General features: G+C 37.3%; 1 protein-coding gene and 1 pseudogene across 1 annotated transcript; both read left to right on the top strand.

The window, feature by feature from the left end:
- The first annotated feature begins 1,388 nt into the window (after positions 1-1,388).
- On the top strand, positions 1,389-15,938 carry LOC114460665 (arsenite methyltransferase-like). The gene is given in 12 exon segments (XM_028442593.1): positions 1,389-1,458; positions 2,399-2,447; positions 3,517-3,616; positions 3,619-3,643; positions 3,720-3,870; positions 5,564-5,700; positions 5,780-5,849; positions 6,910-6,991; positions 7,914-8,045; positions 8,767-8,909; positions 9,643-9,765; positions 15,134-15,938. Coding segments are annotated over 12 exon segments (1,128 nt in total). The 5' UTR covers positions 1,389-1,441; the 3' UTR covers positions 15,233-15,938.
- Positions 15,939-16,742: 804 nt separating this feature from the next.
- Positions 16,743-18,075, top strand: LOC114460615 (metal transporter CNNM2-like; annotated as a pseudogene).
- The last annotated feature ends 4 nt before the right edge of the window (positions 18,076-18,079 follow it).

Genomic DNA, 18,079 nt, shown 5'->3' with positions numbered 1-18,079 from the left:
TTTTATTCCTATGCACCCATCGGTGCACTTTAAGATTTGTTTTAGATGGGGTACAGGAAGTAGGTGCAGAGGGTCATTAACACCACCCCAAAAGAAAGAAGGCCATCACTTGAGACCCCTCACACCCTGCCTACCCCAGGCTGTCAAACTGCTTTTTCCCCTGGGCCATACGGACTGCCAACATCCATGGACTCGGCCACGTATAACCCCCACCTCCCCCTACCTGCACTCCTGCAAAAAAAAAAAAAAATACCAACAACACACAAAAAGATAAAATATACTGAATAATAAAAAAAAAAAAAAAAAAAAAAAAAAAAAAAAAAAAGTGGCTTAGTGGTTAGCACGTCCGACTCACAGCAAGAAGGTCCTGGGTTCAAGCCCTGGGGTCCTTTCTGTGTGGAGTTTGCATGTTCTCCCCGTGCTGCGTGGGTTTCCTCCGGGTTCTCCGGCTTTCTCCTACAATCCAAAATTATGACTGTAAGGTTGATTAGGGTATCTAAATTGCCCATAGGAATGAATGAATGAGTGAGTGGTTGTCTGTCTGTGTTGCCTTGTGATGGACTGACGCCCTGTCCAGGGTGTACCCCCGCCCAGCGCCCTATGAGAGCCGGAGATTGGCACCGGCAGACCCCCGCGACCCTGATAAAACGGGAATAAGTGGGTATGAAGATGGATGGATATTACTTGCTTGCTGCTGGTACACACAAATCCATCTTGCCAAGCATGTTATTTGGTTCTTTTGACTTACAGAAAGAGGACAGAGATATAATATTTCTTATTAATATTTTATTTATTCTGTCTCAGAACCAGTTTTCCAAGGATTTCTTCATAATTTAAATACTATACGACTTTATCAAGCACTCAGAAAATAATGAAGCTTCAAATAATACATAAACATCCATTCAATTCGATGCTGCAGGGCTGAAAATCTGATGATTTACACTATTATACTATTATGTAACAGTTTTTGTATATGCTGTTTAAGTCTGGGGCTTTTTTTCCCTCTATGAATATCTGTATTTGCTTTGATTATTATTATTATTTACAATACAAATCAGTACATGAAGTATTTGTGCCGCCAGGGGGAGCTGTTACCCTATAACAAAACACTCGTCTAACGTTTTTTTTTTTTGTTTTTTGTTTTTTTTGTTTTTTATAATAATAAAACTCACCACATAAACACTTAAACATTTACACATGTAAGATTAAAATATTTAATAACGTCGTACGGTCTGTTTAAATTCAAATATCACGTCCCAGGAGCTCAGTGGTAAAGAGTTCAAGTGACGGAAGTGACGTAGGCTTCGCGCATGCGTTGAACAGATCTAATTTCCGTGTAGGATCGGGAAGTGACTAAAGTAAACCACAGCAGACAGTTGTTACTTTACATGTTGCAGCAATCGGACTCTGGACTTTTGTTTCTAGTTGTAAACCGATCACCATGGCGTCTGAACTGAGGTATGAGCAGAGTTTTTTACATGTCACCATTTAGTCTGTGCTGTGCAAAAAGCTACATTACTGATTAATTGTAACACTAAAAGCAGAATAAGGCACATGTGTACAAAGTTCAACATCTCTAAGTTCAGCTCATGAAACATGTGATTTGCTATGGGGTGCTGATTGTAATGTTGCGCGTGCTAAAATAAACAGCCAGATTTACAGCAATATTTGTGAAATTTGTGATCATTTTTTTTTCATAAAAATATAATGTCAATTTTAAATTTAAATATAAATTTTGAATATTAAATCTACATCCATCTATTTTCAGACCCGCTTTGTCCTATTTCAGGATCACGGGGGTCTGCCGATACCTATCTCCGGCTCACATTGGGCGTGAGGCCGGGGTACACCCTGGACAGGGGTCCAGTCCTTCACAGAAATCTAGATCTAAATGTTAAATCTAAATCCAAATTCTAAATATTCAATTTAAAGCCAAATGGTAAATATTAAATCTAAATCTAAATGCTAAATATTAAATCTAAATGCTAAATATTAAATCTATGTTGAATCTAACTGTTAAATCTAAATCTAAATGTCACGCGTGAAACTAAATATTAAGCTAATTCACTGTTTAGATTAAGCATTTAACATTTATATTTAACATTTATATTTACATTTAGCATTTAGATTTGATTTGACATTTATATTTAAATTTGATATTTAACATTGACATATTTTTTAAGAGAAATATTCATCACAAATTTCACAAATATTGCTGTAAATTTGGTTAAATAAGAAAATTCAAACGTTTTGTAAAGGTGATTTGTTGCTAAATGTTGCAATGGGTTACTTTTTTTTTAGAATGCGCAGCTTTAAAATCGGCGCCCCATAATTTTGCTGACTGACTATTTGTTATTATTATAGTATTAGTAACTGATCAGTTGTTGTTGTTTTTAAGTGGATGTGCCAAAGACTTCTGTGATAGCACAGTTCACAAGGATGTGAAGGTAAATTGTCATCTTGCATCAACTGATTTTCATCATCATCATCAGTATCTCATCATTGCAGCAATTTCATCTACATTATTGATTCAAAACCTCTTCGTCATTGTGTTACCATGGTAACAGCCAGTGTGTATGTGGCTGAAACGGGATAATGTCAGTATTGATTTAATTTCTAACTAAAATGATTATTCAATCACTGAAGCTAGAATGGAAAAAAAAAAAATTGTCGCTGATAAATTGAAATAAAGGACTTCCTGCACTGCCTTTTTACATCACAACATGACATGTTTGCAAATATTTCAAAAGACAAACTCATACATTTAGTTGTGTGCAACAGTGTGAATGCAGCACTGCCTGAATGATGGTCACAGCCAGGCTTTGGTTCAGGGACGTGTAGCACGCTTTCATGTTTCCGTACTTTATTTCATTTAAACTTTGACCCTAGATAATAATAATAAGAGTAAACAAGGGGTTCTAGCACTCAGCTTTGGCCTGTTTGCTTAGCTTTGTTTGCTTAAATAATCAACATTAAGTTCTAATCACCATATATATATATCCTATTAAAACATTTCTGATTCTAATTCCAGCAAGTTCATTTCGTCGTCTTTCATCTCCTGACATCTTTCGACGGCCAAATGTCAGTTTTCCTCAGAGGCGTTAATCGCTCTGATGTGTTTTTAAGAGTTCTTTCTGAGACATTTTTACCGTCCCCAACTGGAGAAATGTTTCTCTCAAAATAAAAGACAAGTCCAACATGAGAGACAAGTATTTATTTACTTTTGACCAGCTGTCCGCGACCCACTTTTTTGGTCCCAACCCACCAGTTCAGAATTGCTGCTCTAAACCTTTTATTTTTTATTATTATTATTTTAAATAATTTTAAACTTTTGTCAATCACGTACAGTAAGCAAATTTCCGTGATGCACTTTGATCTACAATACAATTCAATTGTAAGATACGTGCAACATAAAAAAAAAAAAAAGTTTGATTGATTGAGATCAAAGTAAATATCCTGAAAGAACAAAGGAAACCTTAACAAACATAACATTCAGTTCTCTTTCACAAACATCAGGATTATTATGGAAAAAAGCTGAAGAGCTCCTCAGACTTAAAGACCAACGTCTGTATGACTCCATCTCAGCCTGTTCCCGCCTTCATCCGCCAGGCTCTGAAAACGTCCATTCAGAAGTCTCTGACAGGTCAGTGTGCTGTGGTTGGACTTTTAAAGTGTAGCGATTAGCAGGATTAGCTTAGCCGTGTTCTTCCGTCTCACAGGTACTACGGCTGTGGGCTGGTGGTGCCTGAGTGCTTGGAGGGCTGCAGCATCCTGGACCTGGGCAGTGGCAGTGGGAGGGACTGCTACATGCTGAGTCAGCTGGTGGGAGAGAAGGGGCATGTCACTGGGATTGATATGACTGAAGACCAGGTATGGGCAATATTGATCTGCTTATTGATTGGTTTATTCCAATTTAAGCTGAAAGGACATCAGTATAAACACAACAGAGGCTGCGTCCCAATACCAACACTACGCCCTACGGACTTCCACAAAGGGTGCACTTGGTTTATGTGTGTAAGGGAACATGTGTGCTGAAATGGTAGAATTAGGACAGTTGGCGGTTACGTCATCCGCCTGAGTCAGGACGTCACCATTAGGCTTTACTTTTCTGAATTTTTTTATTTTTTTTTTCAGTGATTTAAGCATTTGTTATTATTTTAAATTGATTTATCTTTATTATATTTATGATCTAAGTCAGGGTTCTCAACCTTGGGGCCCGGACCCCATTTGGGGTCGCTTGACACTGGGAGGGCGTTGCCAGATACCTCAAGAACTAAGAACATTTTCTGAACAATTTGAACACATTGTTTATTTTTACCCTTTATCTGCAACTACACCAAACTTGCCATATTTGAACTTATTTTAATCACTTTTTCTTGCCATATTTTGCTACTTTAATCCCATTTCTGTTACTTCTCCATCAAATTTCAATGTCTTTTCTTTTTTTCCACTTTCAAGACATTTTGGCCACTTATTTTTCACATAATGTTGCATGCTGACCCATTATTGTCACTTTTAACCTCTTCACCATATTTCATGCTTCTTTTTTTTTTTTTTTTAACCACATTCACAATTTTTCATGCCCATTTTCATTGCCAGTTTAAACTCACAGTTCCTACTTTTTAAATTGGATTACCCCCCCCCCCCCCCCCCCCCCACAACCTGCCCCATCTCTTCCACTTTGAACCCTTTTTACCACTTTCTCTAATTTGCAACTTTTAACCAATTTCTGTGGTTTTTAAAATCCCATTCACCACCCTTTTCACCATTTCACCATTTCACTGGGCGGCCTGTGTGTGTGAGAAGCATGTCCCTAAAAATAACAGTGTAACATAATTTCCCTTCAGGGATTAATAAAGTAATTAAAATTAAAAAAAATTTTGGGTCACTTTTAGCCCATTTTATTTCTGATTACAACAAGGATTTACATCTTTAAGATGACTATTTAATCCTTCCTGGATAACAATGGCTATTATTCAGATAAATAAATAAATGTGGTTATCACAGATTCATAGAACAATGGACCATCATTTTACTGATTTTATGGATGGACCCCTAAAATCTCTCCCCTTTATTCCCCCTCATAGATGGCCCTGTAGCAGAAAAGGTTGTGTTTTTTCTTTAAGGTGCACTTTAGGCTTAAAATTTTCTCCATTTGTGGAAAAAAATGCTTCTCTTTCAGTTCCTAAAATCCATATTTGCACTTTAAAACATTTTACCATTTCACATTCAAATTCACAATACAGAATTGTCTTCATATTTTCAATTCAATTGTTCCAAAGATTTAGTTCTTGGCTTGTATATAATGAGTAATGCTCCAGATGTTGAGAACTGACTGGATAACCTTTCAAAAGAGACAAAAAAACATGGGCTCGTGCTACAATGACGTCAAAAGTTTGATTATTCCAAACAATAAGGGAGTGGCACTGAGATTTATTATTATTTTTATTATTTATTGTTTTCAAACCATCCAGTCGAGTCCAGTGTCAGATTCTGGATAATGTTACGTTTCATTGGGCTGTTCGTCGATTTGTGATTTTTTATTTTTTTATTTTACTTCCAGCTGGAGGTCGCGCGGAGGTTCGTGGACTATCACATGAAAGAGTTTGGATACAAGAAGCCAAATGTTGATTATGTTCAGGGCTACATCGAGGCTTTGACGGAAGCGGGTCTTCAAAACAACTCGTTTGATATCATCATGTATGAAGTCCTCGCGTCTTTCTCTGTGTGGCTGCGTGTAAACTAAGTGTTTCCGTCCGTCCCTTTTGTTGTGCTCTAGTTCAAACTGTGTGGTGAATCTGTCTCCTGACAAGAGGCGCGTGCTGGCTGAAGCCTACAGCGTGTTAAAGGTACCACCATTTTCTGTATTAACAGTCGCATCTGTTTGCTTGGTTTTTTAAATGTTCATTACGCGTAAAATCAAAAGTGAATTTTATTCTAATATTGATATTTATATTGACTGACAATGTCAAATGTGACGAATTAGTGGGAAAAACAGATGTATTTGTTGTAGTGCTCAAGGAGTTATAACTAAACTCATATATGTTGTGTTAAGGGACATTCTATTAATAAGAAAAGCAATATTGATACCAACTATAACTGCCTATACTGTACATAAAAAAATGCAAGAGAGATTGTATTACATCAGTGCCGACATAATGCATTGAACCAAAATAGCTTTGAATTCCTTTTGTTTTTTAATTGAATTCATTGGCGTTATTTTATTTAAAAAAAAAAAAAAAAATTTACATCATGCTTTGTTTGTGAGGGGATGAAATGTTAAAAATCCAAAATGACAACAAAAGCTTACAAAGATGACAACAAAAATACACAAAACGACAAGAATATAGAACAGCAAAAACATTAAAAAAAAAAAAAAACTTACAAAATAGGAGAAAAACAAATGAAAATAATAACCAAAACACTCAAAATGACAACAAAAACTCAAAAATGACTCCCAAAAACACACAAAGCGCACACAAAAGACAAAAAAAATTATATATATATAAAAAGAATTGTACATTTTGACAAGGCTTTTATTTTATACAGATGCCTTTTAGGAAAATAAATGAAGTTCCACTGTGCAAGATGTTGTTTCTAACTTTTTAAGTTTATACATGAGATGTTTACTGTATGCAGGGAACCATAGGGGGTGAAAGTAACTAGTAACTTTGACTTTCAATACCATTTAATTGAGCTACTTGTACTTGAGTATTTTATGCATGACTTACTTGTACTTGAGTACAATTTCAATCAAGTAACAGTACTTCTACTTGAGCAGGATATACAGTAATAGTACTCTTTACACCTCTGCCGAATAATATTGTGCTTTTTCACAATAATGATGATGGTGAAAAATAACTACTGATAATGATTCATTTCATTTATACTACATTTCCACACCATTAGGATGGTGGCGAGTTCTACTTCAGTGATGTGTACAGCAGTGGACGATTAACAGAAGAAATCAAGAACCACAAGGTTCTGTGGGGTACGTCACTTTAAGTGGTCCACGGATCAAACCAAGTATTGGACAGGGTTGGGGTCAATTACATTTTTCACCTGCTGTAATATACATGAAAAACAAATATCTATCATCTAATTTCTTTCCTATGTATTTGTTAACTTCCTAATCAATGAAAACAATGGTTTTACTATTTTTGTGTGTCTGTGTACCCCTGGATTTATATTTTTTTAAATGGTAAAATGTGGAAAAACTTGATATGAAATGCATTTTAATAATTGTTAACTCCATATGATTAGAACTGTACATAGAAGTATAACATGGTTCCCCCATAGGGCTGCACAATTAATCAAATTTTATTCGTGTTTACGATTTTGTTTGCCACTATTAAATTAACCTGATTGTCCGCAATATTTACATTTAAAATACGGGCTCTGCACTCTGTAATAGTGTATTTATTCAGTTACACATTGCTACATTTTAAATTCTTGGGTTAATTTTTTTTTTAATCACAATTCCATTGTAAAGCTTAATTTTGCACTGTAAACAATACACATATTGTTTGTTTAAAAGTAATGTAATAAAAACACAGATTTTTCCCTAATATGATCAATAATTGTGATTATAATCGTAATTACAATATTGATTAAAAAAAAATCGCGATCATCATTTTGGCCGTAATCATGCAGCCCTAGTTCCCCAATTTTCTGTTCAAATATAATTGACATTTTTTATAGAATTTTCACGGCGACTACAATTACAAAGTCAATTATGTAAACTCAATTATAATTTAATTATGATTACAACAGCAACTGATTTTAAAATTACAATTATAATTATGCCATAATTGTAATTGTTTATCAACTACACGATTACATACAATTATAATTGACCCTAACCCTGGTATGGGACCACCTTCAGAAGGCTATAGTTTGCTCTGTGTTGGCAGGTGAATGCATTGGGGGCGCTCTGTGGTGGAAGGATCTGCTGCAGCTGGCTGAGGAGGCGGGGTTTAGCCTCCCGAGGCTGGTCACCGCTCAGATCATCACCGTTGACAACAAGGAGCTGCAGGACATTCTGGGTTTGAATTTATGAAATAAGAATAACACAATCAAAAGCAGGAAAACTGAAATCACATCACAGTAAAGACGCACAAGTTTATCATTCAAAACAAATGTATTATTACCGGCACTCATTCAAAGCAAAGGCTGCAATTGAACGAAATGTATCCAATCAGTGGCTGATGAAGAGAAAAACAGTAATTGTGGCATAGATATATTTTATTCCCCCCGTGGCTATTTATACAGAAATGTATGAATGGACTAGCAGTCTATTCATACGGAACGCCCCTCATTGGCCATTTTAGGTGACGTGATAGGTGCACCACGTGATTTAAAGTTTTATTTTAGCTCATATTTTTTTTTTTTAGCTACCTTGCTAACTCTTTCATTTTAGCCCTAACCCAGGAAATACCCTAAAATGTTTATTTTTGTCGTATTAAAGGTCGAATTTGCCATATTAAATATTTTAAAATAAAAAATATATATGACAAAAGTGGGACTTGTGCCCACGTTAGAGGAAGGAAGAATCCTTGAGTGCGGCGCATTAGACCGCTCGGCCATCCTGACACGGTGAACAAACACAGGCACGTGACGCTTATGTAGAAAGGTCCGGAAAACGTACCCATAGTCCCAGAGGCTATTGATACGTTTCTGTATCAATAGACGCTTTGTATTTTATTTGTTCTCTACTTTTTGGATGTTTAATTCACATTTCCTTTTGCCTTGTTTATTGTAATGCAGGTGACTACAAGTTTGTTTCTGCCACTTACCGCCTGTTCAAAGTCCCCAAAGTTAACCCCACCCACACCTGTCAGGTTATTTATAACGGACACATCAAAGGAGTGGAGGATCACTTTCCATTTGACCATCAGTACAAGTTTAAGGTTGGTTCATCCTGCCCTAAGAGGGGTGGTGTGCAGGGTTGGGGGGTCATTTGTAATTGTAGTTGAGTATTTTGTAATTAAATACAATTATGACATAATTATAATTGTATTTAAAAACAATATGCTGCTGTTGTAATTGTTATTTAATCACATTTGAGTTCAGATAATTGATTTTTATAATAATATTGGCATGGAAATTCTATAAAAACTGTACGCAAACCTTAGGAACCAGGTAACATTTTTGGCTTACACAGTTAATAATTATTCAAATACATTTCATATCAAGTTTACTTGTCAGTTCTCTTCAGGATCATTTTAGCATTTAAAATGCGAAATTTGAATCTAGGTGTATGGTGACAGAAAAAAGGCTTAAATATTAAATATTAAAACCAATATTTTCATGGATAAGGAAGCCTAAGAAGGCAACCAAGAGATGAGAAACAAATTAGATGATAAATCGTATTTTTTGTTTGTATTTTACAGCTGATTTAAGACATGGGTCAAAACTGACCCATTATCATAACAGAATGCTAACACAAGAGGAATGTTACGTTTTATGGGGTTATTTAATAAATGCTCAGTAATTGTGATTAATTGTAATTGAGAATGTAATTATTATTTACTTTAAGTGGAAAATAATAATGGTAATTTAATTATTGGAAATTTTAATGTAATTGATCCCAACCCTGGTGTGTACATGACACATGACACCAGACATGAATGTGCTCCGTAGGCCAATGAGGTGGTGACGGTGGATGCAGAGATGGCCAGCATCCTCACTCATTCTAGATATGCTGAGAGCTTCACGTGTCAACCTCCAGGTGGTCCCTGTGAGCCATGTGGTGTCAAACCTGAGGTCAGTGTTACATGACATATACTTCTGTTTATTATTCATTGATTAAATATAATATATTTCAAAACGCTGTGCAACATTGGAAACATTACATTTCCTAGTTTCCTGTTTTTTTTCTTTTTTTTTTTTACAATGCTGCCACGTGGTCAAAATAAAATAATGACCAAGTCCCTGCATGGATCCTAGGGCTGCGGGATATGGATCGAAAGTCATATCTCAACATTGTTTATCAAAATGGCGAAATCCGATAAAAATTTCCATAATTTTATTTCAATTGAAGTCAGACCAGAAAGTCATTTATTAACAAACAGCTGCACAATATGTGGCACTTTTGGCTTTTTCTCCTATTAGGGACAGCACGTGTGAGTGAGTTCTGTAGTGTAGATCTGGGTTAGGACACACTCAGAAATCCATCTAACTGTGCTTTTCATGCAGTTCTGGGAAGTAGTGAAAGCAGCTGCTCTGAAAATGAGTATTTTAAAACAAAATAAGTATAAATATATATATTGATATGGGTGATATTGTAATTTTCTATATCGCCAAAATACAAAACTTGATATATCTTGAATTGCCCAGCCCTAATCAATCACCATCTAAAAGAAGAATGAAGGGTAAATAGACTTAACTTACATAACTAAAACCTTTTCTAGCTTCTTTACTCACACTTTATAGCTTTACGGTTTCTTTTCAAAACATGTTAAATAGTTTTCTTGATTCAATGTCAGTCCTGGAAACTTATAGGGAACAGCTCAATAGCTCTCATACATGGTCATTGTGGGTAATTGGCATCAAAATATTCATAGTGGGGTTCCCACACCTCCTGATGGAGTTAATAATTAAAAGTCACAACTTGTTTTCTTTTATAATTGAGAAAGCGACTTACTGGGTGGAGCGACTATCTGGGAATTTTTCAGCCAGTCTTCAGCACTATCTAGCTTATTTAGCATATTGACATTTAGGGATGTCCCGATACAACTTTTTCACTTCCGACACGATACCAATATTGCAGTCTTGAGTATTGGCCAATACCGATATTGATCTGATACGATATCAGCACGAATCATACATACTTTTATTCCTTATTTTGTAGTGTGAAATGTTAGAAAAGACTCGATCAAGTGATGTTACTCAAACAGAGAACAATAGTCAGCAACAGTAGGGATGAGAAAAACTGACCCATTTATTATTAACCAATTGGTTACATACATTTTAACCTTCAACATAATATCTACAGTATTCTACAATTGAATAAATATTATATATATTTGAGATTTTAGATGCAATTCGATAAAATCCGATATCAGTTTTCTGGCTGATGTCGGACCAATATCCGATATCAATATTGGGTCAGGACACCCCTTTTGACATTTCCCACAGTGTGGCTGGGAACCAAGTGTTTACCTTATATACAGTATCTGACAATAATAGGGAACTGGCACAAAGTATCCAAACCACCACATTGAATTTCTTCATATCTGATACTGGTTTCTACCCAGTAAGGTAAAGCTGACGGATAGTTAATGGAGCAGGCTGGCAGTAGCTAGCCCATCTGTCCCTTTAAAACATTCAAATCGTCCCGTGGTGGAAAGTAAAAATGGCTGAGAAAACATGAATCATTGTATAAATTACCAAATAATTTAGTTGTAGATGTATCAGTAGGGTTGCAAAGGGGTGTAAAATATCGGGCAAATTTCCACAGAACTTAAATTCAGTAAATTTGGCAATGTTAAAATTTTTTTTAACTTTTCATGGGAATTACTGTCATAGTTAATTTTTAATTCACTGTATCATTTCCAAACATAAATATTGGCATTCATGCAAGAATAATACATTGTAAAAAAAAAAAACGTTTTATTTAGAATTAGAACTTTACAATTATTCAAGTGAAGTCTCAGTGAATTTGTCGCAAATTTGCAGGGTTTTGCAGTTTTCCTGTGCTTTTATAACACACAAAGTCATTTTTGCTTCGACATTGTTTAAGAAATTCTAATTTTTTTCCAAAATCCTGCTCAATCATCAGATTATTTGACAAAATTTCCCCAAGTTAAATAAATATATTCACTACCTGTCACTTTCTGCTTGGATATTGTCAGCAGTACCTTATATCCTCTACATACATACTTTTATATCATTTATACTTGGAAATGCAAAGTAGCACTAATGTTAAAATTGTTCGATTCCCCACCTCTGCGGCCCTCTTGAGATCCAACTTATCCGTTATTTGTCCCCTGAACTAAAATGCGTTCGACACCCCTGAGCTAGCCAGTAAAAATGATCTTGAAAAGCTTTAAGTGGACTGATATGTAGACATGGAGCAGTGAGGAGGTGCAGGTGTTTGTAGATGCACCAAGATCTAGTTGAACACCGTTCATGAGGGGGATATGGAGGGAACCAGAGTCCACCCCCAGGCACGTCTGATTGGCTGAGTTGATTGATTGAAGATTGGAAACTTGGAATCAACTTTTTTGAGCTTTTAAACTTGTTACAATGTTAATTCTTTATCAGAAACACCCCCAAAATATTATTGGGCTTCCTTCCTGCATCTCTGAGAAATCCTCACGAATCCTGCTCTCTGAGCTCTTCTGAAAAACGAGCGTTCAGACTTTATTGACGTCACTGAAGTCTGACCCGCCCCCTCCAGGAAGCGCCTGCTGCTGATGATAGTACCAAATGCAAGTATATCCAATTGCAGCTGCGGATACAGTAAAAGCAACGCCCCCTACAAACCACACCCACGCAAGCAATTTTTCAATGTGCTGAATCGTTCCATTTTTAGTATCAGTTATATCGCCTCGTATAGCCTTTGACATAATCTGATGTGTTTATGACACAATGCGACTCAGTGGTTTGACAAAACCAATGATAATCACCTTAAATGCACTATTCCTGTAGTTAATAGAGATGAGGAGGAGAAAAAAAGTGACTTGGCAGCTTAGCACTCCTGTGTTTGAAGCAGCTGATCTCCGCTGCTCACACAGCCTAAAGCACTGAAACGGACTCACAATCACAATAGCCGCTTAAATAGCCATGTGTTTTACTGTAATGTGCAGTTTTTGGCTGAAAACAATAACACCAGTGTGTGGATATCAAAAAGAAAATCGCTTTGGTGATCACTGTGTCAACAGACACACCTACTCATGAATATGCATAAGTAGGCTCCAAAACATCCTGTTTTTCAGAACTGCTCACTTTTCAGAACTCTGGAAAACATGCGATTTTGGGAAAATAAACCTCAAATACTATGTTGTTTTTAGAACAAATGGAGATGGGTGAAGAATAACATGATATAGGACCTTTAAAAGAAGCTAGTGGCTAATAAAGATGATCATTTAAAGCAGCCTGACATGCGAATTATAGCCCGGAGTAAATAAACTGTGGATTTTTTCAAGAAAATAGTAACATTTCTTGGAAAGTGACCTAAACAGTTTTTTTTACTCATGGTCTGACAATTGACATGATCTCATCCAAACTTACAAATGCCTTATCTAAGGTCCAGCACTGGCTTAAAGACAACTATCTTGTGCTCAATACTAAAAGACTATGAGCATGACATTCACAGAAAGACCAATATCACAAAACAGTCTCACAGTTTCTATAGCTGGAGAGGTACTTGAATGTTCAAGAGACACAGAAAAAGGTTGCTAACACAATAAAATGTAACCTCAAAAACTTTACACAAATCAGGCCCTTTATTATCGCCTGCCACAAAGTGTGGAAGGGGGATATACAGTATTTTGAGCTCCGTCTGTCTGTCAGTCCGAGTCAAAGGGGACAGCTTTTCTCAGAAACTGTTTAAGACAGGATAACTAAATTCGGTGTGTGGCTTCAGGGTATCAATACCTTAATGGAGTTTGAAAATTAGAAGTGCGCAATTATTTTTTCCGGAGTTATTGCCCTTGTTCTTTTTCTTTACTCTATTTGAGGTATTTTCAAAGGGGACAGCTTTTCTCAGAAATCTTCACAATACATCTAAGTTCTTAGATTAGGACATTTAGGAAAAGGTTGTGAGTTATAATGACAACCAGTCTGGTGGGGGATGTTGATGACTATGTCTTCTTGTTTCTACTACTACTGCTGCTAAATCATACCTTCATTGTACGATCCTTTTTTCACCTTCACTGTTTTACTGTTTGGTCATTTGTTGGACAAAACACAAATTCTGATAACGGATGCACAAGTTAGAATAGTTGTCCAATCACTGTTCGAGACTGTTCCACCTCTGAAAAAATGGTTAAAAGCCAATCGGTCATGTGATCATCTATAGAAGTTTTTTTTCAATAAGAAATTGCAAATAATGCATATATTATGTCCATATCCGTGTGTATACTACTGTCTATGTCTGTATCTTTTATTTAAATGTTCTTAAATCTATGAAGACAATGGATGGGAGGTATCTCATGGCCAAATCTGGCACATTTACATTAAGTATTGTACTGGTCTTCATTAATGTGCACTGTCCTGTCCAAATAAAGTAATATAATAACAGGTGTGATAAAAAATACGACACTCCGTCGTCAGAGCCTTCCGTCGACAAATAGGCCCCCCTAAAAGTGATCCCACCTCCACCACTAGAGGTCTGTATGCTTCTGGGATCAACTTTAAATGTGAGCCACACCCAGATCGCTGCCCTCCTGCTAACGGTCACACAGCATAATACACACATGTGAACAAAGCTGCACTCTCTCCACTCACATGCCCGCTCAAATATACATACACACACATACACACACACACACACGCACATGCACTCCAACAAGGTCAAGCAGCTGTCTTGGAGTCATAACCAGACTGTGAAGTCATGCTGGGAAACCTTGAACAGGGAGGAATGTTCTCTTTTCAGCCAATGCAATGGCATCTTATCAGCCCCTCTGGTCATTCTACACACTGGGATGTCCAAAGATCAAATAACATCATTTTACCTTTTGTTTAAACCAAATGCTAACCTGGTTTTCAAAGCTAACAGCGAAGGCTTTTGGTCATTATTGGAGAATAAACTGTCATTTTGCTAATGAATCATTTTTAATCGCTCTCCATTAAAGCGAATGTGGTCAGAAATGATTTTCTCTAATCAACACATCTCATTGATAAAAGGCAGTAAAACACCTTTGCTCCTGTTATAAAAGGACAGTTCCCATCAAAGGTTAACTCACTGAGCAGCCAGTATTAGACCAATGGGCTCAACACACATTTAAACATATTCAGAAGACTTTTTTTTTTTCATTGAAAGGTTTCATTGAAATGCAACATAGAATAATTCAAACTAAGTATTTTTTCAGATGATTTTTTTTTTATCCATATTTTTTTTCAATATCAGTGATAATTGATGTTATGTAACACCTCGGCTCATTTATTTATTTTTTTTATGTTACAGGCAGCCACCATAGATCCTTTTGAGCTGGCCCTCCGGTCAGGCCCCAGTTCAACCACAGGAGGGTGCTGCAGCACCAAGTCTTCAAAGTGCTGCAAATAAGCATTCTCTGTCCATAGAATGATATGAATCAATATTACACTGCAGTCCAACTATTTCTAATGACACTTTAATCAGAAAAATATATGCGATGTTGATTTTCAAATCATATTTATGATCCTGTTTAAGCTAAACTCACTTAACTTGCATAATTTGGTAATATGTTAAGGTTTCCTTTATTCAGACAACTTTTTTCAAAGCGATCAGCAGAAGCCTCTGAGGAAGACTGGCATTTGACAGTCGAAATATGTCAGGAGATCAAAGTAAACTTACTGAAAAAAAAAGTTGTCTGAATAAATCAAACCGTAACATATTATTCTAAAGAAGACAAAATAAACTTGCTGGAAGTATTACGTGGAAGTCATGGAAAGCGATAGCCTCTGAGGAAGACTGGTTGATAGTCAAAACATGTCAGGAGATCAAAGTAAACATCTTGGAGAAAAAAAAGTTGTCTGAATAAATGAAACCTTAATGTTATTCAAAATAAGACAAAATAAAATTGCTGGAATAATAACGTAATTTTGTGTTATACCTGAAATGTAAGCTTTGTGTTAAGCACTAATGAAACAAACCGATATAGATTGCTATGAATAATATTGGATATCCATAAAATGTGTATTGATGAACCTTGGTAATTTTGTAATTTTTGTATGAGGTAACACACACTTGTACTTTGGAACAATAAAGATCACCAGTTGACTGAACGTTACATTGTTGTTCTGCATTCATCATTTGTTTAGGGTGCAGATACTACAGCGCACCTCCTGAAGCAGATGTGTCAAACTCCATGGATTTTTAAAAACATAGTTCATTATCACCCTTTTTCTTTTCCTGGATTATACTGAATAATGCATCAGCGTGTCAGTGGTGTTTGGCAGAAAAAGGTGGTCTGACAAAATTGGTTGAAACCAATCAAAAAAGAGTTGATCACAAATGTGTTTCATCATATTTGTGTGATTCCTGTGTGATATTCCCGCATTATCTAAACTTCGTTTCTGTCAAATTATTATCATTATTCATATTATTATGAATAATCATTTTCACATAATAATTCTTATAATCGAAGAATAGTTAATCACAAATGTTTTATCATATTTGTGTGACACCCGTGTGGTATTTCCACATTATGTATACTTTGTTTCTGTAAAATAGTTAAGGCCTTTTTCAAAAATTAAATAATACTTATAATAATCAAAATTGTTTCCATATGTGTGATACCCGTGTGATTTTCCTGCATTATGTGTAAAATAATATTCTATCAAATAATAAATAATAATTTTTCTTTTTTTTCTTCTTGGTTTATTTTTGGTTTAAATATTTTTAAAAACATTTCAAGATTTTTTTCTCGTTGATTTAAAATCTTTAAAATAAATTATATTCATTTTTTTTTAAAATATATTATAGAATTTGTTTCTCGTTGGTTTGTTTGTTGCTTCTTTGCATCTCATCACGCTGCATGGCTGTCACGTGATTCGCAAGGAGGCTGCGCACGCCCCGCCCCTGACCCGCAGACGCGTCTGATTGGCCGAGACCCTCGCCCGTCTTGGGGACTTCAAAGGAGGCACGAGTTGGCCCCTAAGCCTGCGCTGCGGAGGCATCAGTGTCGAGCACGTAGTGTGACCGAGCGGCTCCCGATGCACAATTCATGGCAACCCTGGGCGGAGATGAAGGCGGACTCCGACCGGCTCTGATTTTTAACAGCCCTTTTCATTCAGGAGTCCAACCGAAACACCCCGCGGCTGCAAAAATGGCGTCACTAAACCGGGTCCGAGCTTTGGCCATGATTTTTTTGACTGTCACTGGCTGCTGTCACACCGACAAGTGGCAAGGAGGGCTCCGAGGAGACGGTCATCATCGGGCTCCGGCTGGAGGACACGGATGATATTTCCTTCATGGATAAGGGCTTCCTGCGGGTGAGCGAGCGATCCAGGGTGAAGTTGAGGGTTTCGGGCAGAACATCAACAACGAGACCTGGGCCAAGATCGCCTTCACGGAACACGAGCGGAGCGGCCGGTGGGCAGCACTGACAGTCGGCGGAGGAGAACCAGAACCAGAACCCGATTCAGGAGGACTCCTCCGGCTCACATCCCTGTGGTATCAGGACTTCAGATATAATCATATTGCCCAACATCATCCTGAGCAGAAAAACATCCGGAATAGTTGAAATTGAGGTCAAACCTCTGCGAAAGACAGAGAGAAGTAAAGCTTATTACCTCTGCATCGCCACGAACACTCACTCACCGGCCGTGCCGGGATGCACGACCCGTGGACGGAGAACACCTGGATCTACCACGACGGGGATGACACCAAAGTGATAGTGGTGGAGGAGAAAAAGTTCCTGCTGCCTTTCTGGCTCCAGGTCATCTTCATCTCCATGCTGCTGTGCCTCTCTGGTATGTTCAGTGGTTTAAACCTGGGGCTCATGGCTCTGGACCCATGGAGCTCCAGGTAGTCCAGAACTGTGGCACAGAGAAGGACAAGAACTACGCCAAAAAAATCGAGCCTGTGAGGAGCCAGGGGAACTACCTGCTGTGCTCCCTGCTGCTGGGGAACGTGTTGGTGAACACCACCCTGACCATTCTCCTGGATGACATCGCAGGCTCGGGGTTGATCGCAGTGGTCATGTCCACCATTGGGATCGTCATCTTCGGAGAGATTGTCCCACAGGCCATCTGCTCCAGACACGGCCTGGCCGTTGGTGCCAACACCATTTTCTCACCAAGTTCTTCATGCTCCTCACCTTCCCTGCCTCATACCCAGTGAGCAAGCTGCTGGACTACCTGCTCGGAAAGGAGATCGGAACCGTCTACAATCGGGAGAAGCTTCTGGTGATGCTACGTGTGACGGAAC

The sequence above is a fragment of the Gouania willdenowi genome, unplaced genomic scaffold (assembly GCF_900634775.1).
Source record: "Gouania willdenowi unplaced genomic scaffold, fGouWil2.1 scaffold_55_arrow_ctg1, whole genome shotgun sequence".
Lineage (NCBI taxonomy): Eukaryota > Metazoa > Chordata > Actinopteri > Blenniiformes > Gobiesocidae > Gouania > Gouania willdenowi.
This window is presented reverse-complemented; position numbering and strand designations above follow the sequence as displayed.